This window comes from Pezoporus flaviventris, unplaced genomic scaffold, assembly GCF_033815535.1.
Source record: "Pezoporus flaviventris isolate CSIRO_AGI_PZ_B2104156 unplaced genomic scaffold, CSIRO_AGI_Pfla_v1 ptg000123l, whole genome shotgun sequence".
NCBI lineage: Eukaryota > Metazoa > Chordata > Aves > Psittaciformes > Psittacidae > Pezoporus > Pezoporus flaviventris.
The window spans coordinates 271,645-284,066 of record NW_026892671.1 but is presented as its reverse complement, the minus strand read 5'-3'; the positions used below and the strand labels follow the sequence as shown (position 1 = coordinate 284,066).

Below are 12,422 nucleotides of genomic sequence, written 5' to 3'. Positions count from 1 at the left end.
CAGACTGTCACAGCTTTATTTCTTAGAATTGCAGCCTGGTTTGTGTTGGAAAGGACCTTAAAGCTCCTCCAGCTCCAACCCCTGCCACAGGCAGGGACCCCTTCCACTACAGCAGCTTGCTCCAAGCCCCTGTGTCCAACCTGCTCTTGAACACTGCCAGGGATGGGGCAGCCACAGCTTCTCTGGGCACCCCTGCCAGCGCCTCAGCACCCTCCCAGGGAAGAGCTTCTGCCTAACAGCTCATCTCAGTCTCCCCTCGGGCAGCTTCAAGCCATTCCCCTTGGCCTGTCCCTGCAGGCCCTTGACCAAAGCCCCTCCTGCAGGTTTCTTTCAGACCCTGGAAGCTGCTCTGTGGACTCTAAGCAGCTTCTCTTCTCCAAGCTGCACAGCCCCAGTGTTCTCAGCCTGGCCCCATACGGGAGGTGCTCCAGCCCCTGAGCATCCTTGTTGCATCTCTGGACTTGCTCCAGCAGCTCCATGTCCTCTTTGTGTTGGGGACACCAGAGCTGTATCAAATCCTCTTGACCTTCCACCAGTTCATCATTGAGGAAATGCTTATAAAGCAGTTAATGGAGACAGTGGTCAGTGCCTTACCTCAAGCCTGAGCCGCCTTTTTGTGGGCTCTAATTTCATTTAGCACAATTTAGACACAAAACACATGGTGCTCTCTCAGGCCTGCTATTAAATACCTAATACTTATTTGGATGAATTACTGAAGGCTCAGGACTCACTTAAAACAACCTGAAGCTGTTTGAAGAGAACCATTCGTTGTGCTGGTTCTCCATACCCTGCACTTGCTGTAATAATGACCAGTAGGGAGCAATAATGACCAATCATGGCCAGCAATGCTCAATTCCATAATCACATATTCCACATATTCCTTCCTTACCTCCACAGTACTGTAGGGTTCCAAATGTGCTTTTAAACCCTGCATAGATGTGGCAGCAGCTTTCGCTCCCACAGCCTCCTCAGAGCCCCCTTTACCTCCTTGTTCCTCAAGCTGTAGATGAGGGGGTTGAGGGTTGGGGTGAGGATGAAGTAACACAGCGACACCAGCTTTGCCTGATCCCATGAGGATGCCTCATGAGGCTGGACATAGGTGAGGATCCCGGGTGCGTAGAAGATGGTGATGGCAGCCAAGTGGGAGGCGCAGGTAGAGAAGACCTTCAGCCTCCTCGTGGCCAAAGGGATCTGCAAGACGGTGTGGAGGATGTAGGTGTAGGACACCAGGATCATCAGGAGAGGGCCCACAGTGTTTAACACAGCGTGGTAAACCTGCAAGACCTCATTTGTGCTTGTGTCTGAGCAGGAGAGCTGCAGGAGGGTGGGCAGCTCACAGAAGAAGTGGTTGATGCTCCTGGCCTGACAGAAGGACAACCTCCCCTCCAGTGTGATGTGCACCAGGGAGGTGAGGAACCCGATGGCGTACACCAGCACCATCATGCCATAGCAACGCGCCCTGGTCATGGTAGTGGTGTAGAGCAGGGGCTTGCACACAGCCGTGTATCAGTCGTAAGCCATTACCCCAAGGAGGAAGGTCTCACAGACAGCCAGAGCCATGAAAATATACATCTAGGCAAAGCAACCCCAAAAGGAGATGTGGCTTCTCCCCAGCAGGAAGGTCTCTAGAGCTTTTGGGATGATAGCGGAGGAAAGGCAAAAATCCATGCAAGATAAGTGGATCAGGAAGAAGTACATGGGGATGTGGAGGTGGGGGTCAGTGTTGATCAGCAGGATCATCATCAGGTTCCCCAGCACCATTAAAACATAGAGGGAGAAGAAGACTGTGAAGATGGTGGTTTGTAGCTCTGGGGCATCAGAGAAACCCAAAAGGATGATGCCGGAGAGAACTGTGAGGTTTCCTGTATCTGTCATTTCAACAAGTTGATGGATTTGGATTGAAATGAAAGGAATCAGTGAAATACACCCCTATGAGAGAAATAATGTGGAAGTTTAGTTGGAGTTTAATCCACAAATTAAATGCAATAGAAAATGGTGTATTTGTAATGCTGTATTTCTGTGTGTAGCTCAAGATCTGAAGTCAAAGTGATGAAGGAGCTCATTACAGAACCTGAAATTAAAAGAGAATGATTCTACAGTGATTGATATATACATCACTAATGAAACAGTGAGAAACATCATGTCTATCCAAACATAATACAATAAAATCAAGTAAGTACATCATAAAATGTGGAAAACAGAAAAAAATTTGTATTTTCTTCACTGATTTCTGGGAATTTCAAGGATTATTTTTCTCCCTTTTTTTTTTTTTGTATTTTTCAGAGTGGATCAGTGCTCTTCTGTAGCTTCATTACTTGTGCTGCATCCTTTTCAACACCACACAAAGGCATGTACTTGAAATTTGTTTTAAGTTCTAAGTTTATCTGCTTTTGAAGAACCCCCACCCTGCATAATGTTAAGGGAAAGCAGTGGACTTGGCTCCAGCAGAGCTTTGCTGTGATTGCAGTGAGCTGCCTATGACCAACCCAAATATCGACTTAAGGGTGTAAAACACAAAGCATACCATATATAAACCAAAATTTTAAGGCTTTAGCTTGGATATTCTCATGCTAAAATATCGCTAAATCAGTTGTAGACGGGGTCAGGAATATTGGTGTTTTTGAAGCAAACCTACCCCATACTAGGGCACTTTTATTCACACCATGGGTTATCATAGAATGGTTTGGGTTGAAGGGAAATAAAAGCTCACACAGCTCCAAACCCTGACACGGACAGGGACACCTTCCACTAGAGCAGCTTGCTCCAAGCCTCTGTGTCCAACCTGGCCTTGAACACTGCCAGGGATGGGGCAGCCACAGCTTCTCTGGGCACCCTGTGCCAGCACCTCAGCAGCTTCACAGGGAAGAACTCCTTCCTTATCTCCAACCTGAACTTCCCTTGTTTTAGTTTAAACCCATCACCCCTTGCCCTATCAATACAGTCCCTGAAGAAGACTGAAATTCAACATGTCATCAAGCATGGGAGAGGCAGCATGACCAAGGTCAAACTGGACCCATCACCCGTCAAACCCTTTTGTACCTGCTTGGTTAAAGAGGAAGGTGGGGGTGGATGCAGTGCCTGCAGCTCCTCCTGGAGACCATGCGATGGGTTGAAGGAGAGATGCTCGGGAGCAGGATGCTCCAGGCTGGCTGGTGGAGGGGTTTTATCTCACAGGAGGATTTACCTCAGAGGCTTGTGTTGTGCAAACTGTTCTCCCAAAGGACCCTCCTCCCTCAGATAATTAGTTTGACTTGATCAGCAAAACAACCTCTCAATTCCTCTCTCCCCAAACTCCTTCTGGCTGCATCAACACCTCCAAGACCAGTTCTCCTGCAGAGACCTACCCAGGAAGACAGGCCCAGGACAGTTTGCTTTGTATTTCTCCATCTATCACATACCTCTTCCTTTCAGTGTTTCCCTGAGGAAGCCCTTTACATCCACAGAGATCATCTAATATTACATTGAAGGGAGCTGAAAACAAACACAACAAAGCATCCTCTTTGTGGATGGTTTGAGGTGCTCATGGGGATTAGTTTCCAAAAGACAGCTTTATTTCCATACAGTTGACTAGTGATTGTACAACACTTTGGTCAAAAGCATTGGCTCAAAACGCGGCTGCTTTGAGGATATCTCAGGATGAAGTCAGATTTCCCAGTCTTCATCTGAAGAATCCTGAGTGCCGGTGTGTGCTGAATGCTTCTCCTACATGAAGAGATATTATAAAACCCTTGGTAGAAAAAATTAACTGATAACGTTGTCGCAGATATTTAGGAAACACAAAAGATGGGGCAAACAGGGGAGAAAACAGAGCTATGAAAGTGTGGGGAAGGAGAAGTACACACGTGGCTTTAAATATTTTCAATGCAAACCTTGTTTTCTGCTAGAAAGCAACAGACTGACAATCCAGGAGATGGACTGGAGGAGGGTAGAAAAGGATTTCTGAGTGGTTTTGAATGTCTTTCTTCCCCATTGGGTACTGGGCTAAAGCAAAGGCTTGTGAAGTGGGAAAATCAATATAACAGAGAGAGAAATAACTCTCAATCAAATTCTGGAAAGAAGAAAAATATATAATTCAAAGATTATTTAAAGGAACTACATGAAGGCAAAAAAGGCCACTAAGAATGCCTGGGTGCACTTGTGCAGGGTGAATAATGAAGCTTGAAGTCCCAGAAGCAGACAGCTGGGTACTGCACTTGCTCCATCAGCTTTGTCAGGGGACCCAGCCCAGCAGAACCTTGGCTTTTCAGGGGGGAGGAGGACCCCAAATCCTCCCTCCTAACAGCACTCAGGTTTTTTACAACCCTACTTAAATTCACAGCAGAGCAGAGGCTCAGGTATGACTTGTCCCCATTTCCCACAAGGGCTTTGACTTCAAGAGACTGACAACTTTATTTCTTAGAATCGCAGCCTGGTTTGTTTTGGAAGGGACCTTAAAGCCCCTCCAGTTCCAACCCCTGCCACGGGCAGGGACACCTTGCACTAGGGAAGCTTGCTCCAAGCCCCTGTGTCCAACCTGGCCTTGAATACTGCCAGGGATGGGGCAGCCACAGCTTCTCTGGGCACCCTGTGCCAGCACCTCAGCACCCTCACAGGGAAGAGCTTCTGCCTAAGAGCTCACCTCAATATCCCCTCTGTCATTTCACGTGACCAAACCTTGTGGTCTGGAGTTGAAATACCTGGAAATATAAGTTAATATTTCCTTAAAACCAGAAATAACACCAGAAATCATTTGCTAATATAAAACATAAGCTTAGATACCAGCTGGTTTGATGCCAGCAGGGCAAAGCCATCAACTACCTTCTCCCTTTTGCACTCTGAAGCCTGAAATAAAGTTTATTGCTATATTTAATAACATTTAAATAATAAAATATATTAATTTCAAGTAATATTTAAGTAACAATCACTTTGGACAACAACTTTCTTTCCAATACACAGTCACTGTCAGGTCTCAGGCTGCAGCCAGAGAAAGTCCTGTCCATGCCAGCACAGAATGTAGCCTTGGTTTAAGGAGAAGCGTGTTTTCCAGGTGTCATGCTTCCAAGTATGTTTAGTCCCTTCTTTGTGAAGGTGCTATATCCACCCATCCTTGAAGGTGCTATATCCAACCATCCTCTTCAACGTGTAATATCCAGCCATCCCTGAAGGTGCAATATCCAGCCTGCTTGTTCTCCTCACCAGGGCAGGGTAGCCCTCTCCTTTGAGCTGACTAGGAACCATGAATGGACAAAGAGCAGAGGACTCTACTTTTTGCTTTCCTCATGGCATTCTTCATATCTGCATTTCTTAGGCTGTAGATGAGTGGATTTGTCCTGGGATCAGCAGTAGCAGTCATGTTTTTTCCTTTGTGTTAACTGGTGCAGTGCTGTGTTTTGACTTCTAGTTTGAGAACAGTGTTGGTGAAGCCGATGTTTTCGGTTGTTGCTAAGTGATGTTTACCCTGACCAAGGACTCTGTGAGGCTCATGCTCTGCCAGGGAGGAGGGGAGGCTGTGAGGAAGCAGAGACGGGGCGCCTGACCCGGGCTAGCCGGGGAGGTATTCCATACCACAGCACGTCATGCCCGGGGTGGGGGGTAACTGGGAGTTACCCGGAAGGACAGGGGCTTCTGGGTGGAACTCGCTTTCTTGGCCGGTGGTATCGTATTCTCTTCTCTTGTTATTTTCCCTTATCATTGTTTTAGCTGATAGTAGCAGTGGTGATTTGTTGCTGGACTGTTCTTGTCTCAACCCGTAGGAGTTGCACTCTCTCGATCCTCCTCCCCGTTCCTCTGGGAGCGGGGAAGGGGAGAACCCCGGTGCGGGGGGGGGGGGGGGGACGGACACGGACCTTGATTGTTGTCAGCTCGGCACCACTCACTGGGAGTGAGTGAACAAGTTACCTGACTGGGTTTAAACCACGACAGTTCTTTTTGGCACCCAACGTGGGGCCCGAGGGGTTGAGATAAGAACAGATCTGACTGGATTGATAGTCACTCGTCACAATGCTGATTTATTGGCTCTCAAGGTTTTTCCTCTTGATCTCACAGTTTCAGTATACCATATCTTACGTCCATCCGGTATTGGCTGTATTAGTGTTTTTCAAGTGTGGGGCTTGGGCTAAGGTTTTTATCCCATTGTACTTTATGGTAATGACTTGTAATACAATAGAATCATTGATCATGAAACTGATCTGGCTTATGTTCCCAGTGTGGTCACCACCTTTATACTTTGGGAGGTATATGATGGAGGTGCTTAGCAATTACACATCTTTTTTCTCCTTCTCAGGTGCTCAACCTGTGAAGGAGACATCCTTTTACCCTCCTAGTCGTCCCCCCAGACCATTTACATTTGAGAGTTTTGAATTTTTTGAATGGCCTTTTAATGCTGTTGAGACTTGTTTGCTGATGGTGATGGGAATCACCATGCTAACACGCATACAGAGTGTGTTTTGCCCACTACTGATTTCAAGAGTTAAGCAGATTCAGGTTTGGGTCTTGTCTGGGGTCAAACGACGATGTAGGAGGACCGAGAGATTTTCCCAGAGGCTGGACAGCCATGAGTGGCAGGGTGTGTGGGATAGTATGGGCAAGTATCTAGGTCAGTGGGCCCCTCCAGTATTTTGGAATTTCACTACCGAACAACTGCAAAATCCAGAAGAATTAGTAAAACACTTAAATGAGGTGTGTGGTCATTCTGGCCATACCAGAGATGGACAAATCACGGCAAAGTGCTGGGGCTTGGCCTATGCTTACAGGGCCTTGTTCAACATTATCCAGCACCTTCAAAAGGAAAAGAATGTCGGCGGATTTGAGGGCAAAGCGACAGTCATTACTCAAACTTTGGCTGCAATGAACTGCGCAGCTACCCCAGTGGCAAGTACAGCAGCTGCTCAAACTTCAACTGCAACAGACAGCGCGGTTACCCCAGCTCCAAGCACGGTAGCTACACCACCCCCAGCAACAAGTACAGTCGCTACTCAAACCACAGTGATAATCACTGCAGCCAAACCAGAGGACCAATTCGTACCAATATCAGTTGCCCCTGTACGCAAGAGAACAAGCAAAAAGGAGGCAAAAAGGGTGAAGCGAGATGAAGAACCAATGAATTCACCACCCGGTCCAGAATCTGATCAGGAGTCATCATCACATGACGAAGAAGAAGAAGAAGAGGTAACTTCTCGACCTCGGACCTCAACCGAGCTGCGGAATATGCGAAAAGATTTTACCCGTCAACCAGGGGAGCACATCATCACCTGGTTACTCCGATGCTGGGACAATGGGGCCGATGGTCACGAACTAGAAGGTACAGAAGCCAAGCAGCTGGGATCACTTGCTAGAGAAGGAGGAATTGACAAAGCAATTGCAAGAGAGAAAAAGCCCCTCAGCCTTTGGAGGAGGCTCTTGGCAGCTGTGAAAGAAAGGTTTCCGTACAAGGACGATGTTACGAGTCGTTCGGCCAAGTGGACTACTATAGACAAAGGCATCCAGTCTCTGAGGGAATCGGCCATCGTAGAGATGATCTATCACATCAAGCCGAATAACGGGGATACACCTATAGATCCAGATGAAGTTGAATGTACACGACCCATGTGGCGAAAACTTACACGGAATGCACCGTCATCATATGCCCATTCATTGGCAACAGTAACCTGGAATGACATAGTACCACTAACAGTGGATGAAATGGTTCATAAACTCCGAGAGTTCGAAGACAATCTCACCCCTTCCATCATCTCAGCTGTGAAAAAACTGTCCCAGGACCTCGACAAATTGAGGGACGATGTATCTGATTTATCCAGCTCCTCACGTGTACCAACACACGTCTCAGCTATTAACAAAAGACGTCCTATTGTTCAAGAGAGGAGATACAGAAGGTATACGCCACGGGGTACCCTATGGTTTTACCTGCTGGATCACGGAGAAGACATGACAAAGTGGGATGGAAAACCTACTTCAGCTTTGGAGGAACAGGTGAGTGAACTGAAGAGGGGAGCAAGGGCCAAGACTGATCGTCCCATGAGAGCTACGGCTTCAGTCTCTGGTGAGCAGTTTCCCAGATGGAGTGGAAGAGCTGATTTTACTCCAGCTCCTGTGATAATGAAGAATAATCCCTTTCAACACGACTTAGGTGTCCAATGCTGTGACGACCATTAGAGGGGCCCTGCCTCCAGCCAGGTGGAGGTAGGGGACAATCGGATTTACTGGACTGTGTGGATCAGATGGCCTGGCACATCAGTCCCACACAAGTATAAGGCTCTAGTAGATACCGGTGCACAGTGTACCCTGATGCCATCAAGCTGTCAAGGGGTGGAACCCATCTATATTTCTGGAGTAACAGGAGGATCCCAAGAGTTGACTGTGCTGGAGGCTGAAATCAGCCTGACTGGGAGGGAGTGGCAAAAGCACCCTATTGTGACTGGTCCAGAGGCTCCATGCATCCTCGGCATAGACTACCTCAAGAGAGGGTACTTCAAAGACCCAAAAGGGTACCGGTGGGCTTTTGGTATTGCTGCTTTGGAGACTGAGGAAATTGAGCAGCTGTCCACCTTGCCTGGTCTCTCAGAAGATCCCTCTGCTGTGGGGTTGCTGAAAGTTGAAGAACAACAAGTGCCAATTGCGACCACAACAGTGCACCGGCGGCAATATCGCACCAACCGAGACTCCCTGATTCCCATCCATCAGCTGATCCGTAGACTGGAGAGTCAGGGGGTGATCAGCAGGACCCGCTCACCCTTCAATAGCCCCATATGGCCAGTGCGAAAGTCTAATGGAGAATGGAGACTAACAGTAGACTATCGTGGCCTGAATGAAGTCACACCACCATTGAGTGCTGCCGCACCGGACATGCTAGAACTTCAGTATGAACTAGAGTCAAAGGCAGCCAAGTGGTATGCCACGATTGATATTGCCAATGCATTTTTCTCCATTCCTTTGGCAGCAGAGTGCAGGCCACAGTTTGCTTTTACTTGGAGGGGTGTCCAGTTCACTTGGAACCGACTGCCCCAGGGGTGGAAACACAGCCCTACCATTTGCCACGGACTGATCCAGACTGCACTGGAACAGGGGCAAGCTCCAGAACACCTGCAATACATTGATGACATTATTGTGTGGGGCGATACAGCGGAAGAAGTCTTTGAGAAAGGGAGGAAAATAATCCAAATCCTGCTGAAAGCAGGTTTTGCCATAAAACGGAGTAAGGTCAAGGGACCTGCACAGGAGATTCAATTTTTGGGAATAAAATGGCAAGATGGACGTAGACAGATCCCCACAGATGTGATCAACAAGATAACAGCAATGTCTCCACCAACTAATAAGAAAGAAACGCAAGCTTTCTTGGGTGCAGTGGGGTTCTGGAGAATGCACATCCCAAATTACAGTTCGATTGTAAGCCCTCTCTATCATGTGACCCGGAAGAAGAATGATTTTAAATGGGGCCCTGAGCAGCAACAAGCCTTTGAGCAAATTAAACGCGAGATAGTTCATGCAGTAGCCCTTGGACCAGTCCGGACCGGGCCAGATGTAAAAAATGTGCTGTACACTGCAGCTGGGGAGAACGGTCCTACCTGGAGCCTCTGGCAGAAAGCTCCAGGGGAGACTCGAGGTCGACCCCTCGGCTTTTGGAGTCGGGGATACAAAGGATCTGAGGCCAGCTATACCCCAACTGAGAAAGAGATACTGGCAGCCTATGAAGGGGTTCGAGCTGCTTCGGAAGTGATTGGCACTGAAGCACAGCTCCTTCTGGCACCCCGGTTGCCCGTGCTGGGCTGGATGTTCAAAGGCAGGGTCTCCTCTACACATCATGCAACTGATGCTACATGGAGTAAATGGGCTGCACTAATTACACAACGAACTCGAATAGGAAATCCCAGTCGTCCAGGCATTCTAGAAGTCATCCTGGACTGGCCAGAGGGCAAAGATTTCGGAATGTCACCAGAGGAGGAGGTGGTGCGTGCTGAAGAGCCCCCACCATATAATAAACTGTCAGAAAGTGAAAAGCAGTATGCCTTGTTTACTGATGGCTCTTGCCGTATTGTGGGAAAGCATCGGAGATGGAAGGCAGCTGTATGGAGTCCTGGACGACAAGTTGCAGAAACTGCTGAAGGAGAGGGTGAATCGAGTCAATTTGCCGAGGTGAAAGCCATCCAGCTGGCCCTGGACATTGCTGAATGAGAAAAGTGGCCAGTACTTTATCTCTATACTGACTCATGGATGGTGGCAAATGCCCTGTGGGGGTGGTTGAAGCAATGGAAGCAGAGCAACTGGCAACGCAGAGGTAAACCCATCTGGGCTGCTGCACTGTGGAAAGATATTGCTGCCAGGGTGCAGAACCTGGTGGTGAAGGTACGTCATGTAGATGCCCATGTACCCAAGAGTCGGGCCACTGAGGAACACCAGAACAACCAACAAGTGGATAAAGCGGCTAAGATTGAAGTGGCTCAGATGGACTTAGATTGGCAACATAAAGGTGAATTATTTTTGGCCCGGTGGGCCCATGACACTTCAGGCCATCAGGGCAGAGATGCAACATATAGATGGGCCCGTGACCGAGGGGTGGACTTAACAATGGACACTATTGCCCAGGTTATTCATGAGTGTGAAACATGTGCTGCAATTAAACAAGCCAAGCAGTTAAAGCCTCTTTGGTATGGAGGACGATGGTTGAAGTATAAATATGGGGAGGCCTGGCAGATTGACTATATCACACTGCCACCAACCCGCCAAGGCAAGCGCCATGTGCTTACCATGGTGGAAGCAACCACCGGGTGGCTGGAAACATACGCTGTGCCCCATGCCACTGCCCGGAACACCATCCTGGGCCTTGAGAAACAGATTTTGTGGCGACACGGCACCCCAGAGAGAATTGAGTCAGACAGTGGGACTCATTTCCAGAATAACCTTATAGATATTTGGGCCAAAGAGCATGGCATTGAGTGGGTATATCACATCCCCTACCATGCACCAGCCTCTGGGAAAATCGAACGGTACAATGGACTGTTAAAAACTACACTGAGAGCAATGGGTGGGGGAACTTTCAAGCATTGGGATACACATTTACCAAAGGCCACCTGGTTGGTCAACACCAGAGGATCTGCCAACAGGGCTGGCCCAGCCCAGTCAAAACTTTTACATATTGTAGAGGGGGACAAAGTTCCCGTGGTGCATATGAAGAATTTGCTGGGGAAGACAGTCTGGGTTATTCCTGCTTCAGGTAAAGGCAAACCCACTCGTGGGATTGCTTTTGCTCAGGGACCTGGATATACTTTGTGGGTAATGCAGGAAGATGGGGAAGTCCGATGTATACCTCAAGGGGATTTGATTTTAGGGGAAAACAGCCAGTGAACTCAATTGTATGCCGTTGCCTGCTGTGTAATGCTTTTATAGCCCATCAACTAGATGTCTCCAGGTCACCAGCGACTGGCCCTGACTTCCCTCCAGCCATCATCCCAACAGAGAATGAACTTGGAACATCATGGGCCGAATGGACTCGGCAGCATTATAGGGATTGGTCCATGCACTAAGAAAATGATTTTTTCGTCTTGGTCTGTATGTATATGGATGTATATATGTGGGAGAGCGGTGGTGTATTGAAAATGTGGGATCTGAGCACGACGTGAATGGTATGGAATAAGGGGTGGATAATGTCCTGGGTTCAGCAGTAGCAGTCATGTTTTTTCCTTTGTGTTAACTGGTGCAGTGCTGTGTTTTGACTTCTAGTTTGAGAACAGTGTTGGTGAAGCCGATGTTTTCGGTTGTTGCTAAGTGATGTTTACCCTGACCAAGGACTCTGTGAGGCTCATGCTCTGCCAGGGAGGAGGGGAGGCTGTGAGGAAGCAGAGACGGGGTGCCTGACCCGGGCTAGCCGGGGAGGTATTCCATACCAGAAAGAAAGCTTTGCGTTGACCAACCACAGACCGCATCCGCATGACAATGGAAAGGACCAAAAAGCAGGAGATGAGGATGAAGACCGGGGTGATCAGTACCTTGAACCCCACCACGGCAGCAACCATCACCTCGATGGCAGGGGTGTCAGATCAGGAGAGGGCTAGCAGTGGTGGTCCATCGCAGAAGAAGTGATTGATCGTCTTGGACCAACAGAATGGGAGAAGAAATATGAGAACTGTGTGCATGGTAGAGCTGATCACGCCAGCTAAGTAGGCACCAGCCAACATCCCAATGCAAAGCCTTTGGGACATGACCATGGAGTAGGAGAAGGGGGTTACAAATAGCCACGTAGTGACTGTAAGCCATAGCAGCCAGCACGTAGCACTCGGTGGTGGAACAGGTTGCAAAGGAAAAGAGCCGAGTGGCACATCTAATGAAGGAAATCACCTTCTTCTCCACTAGAACATTGAGCAAGTCTTGAGGGATGATGGTAGAGGACTAGCAGACCTCCAGGAGAGACAAGTGGCTTAGGAAGAAGTACATGGGGGTGTGTAGGCAGGAAT

At 48.3% G+C, this 12,422-nt stretch overlaps 1 protein-coding gene across 1 annotated transcript; it reads right to left on the bottom strand.

Annotated features, from left to right (window-relative positions):
• Positions 1-1,014: 1,014 nt before the first annotated feature.
• LOC133282417 (olfactory receptor-like protein COR9) lies at positions 1,015-11,984 on the bottom strand (the record flags this gene model as incomplete). Its single annotated transcript, XM_061478425.1, has 2 exons — positions 11,856-11,984; positions 1,015-1,488 (listed from the first exon to the last, which is right to left on the bottom strand). Coding segments are annotated over exons 1-2 (603 nt in total), but the record flags the coding sequence as incomplete, so codon positions are not given.
• Between the last annotated feature and the right edge of the window lie 438 nt (positions 11,985-12,422).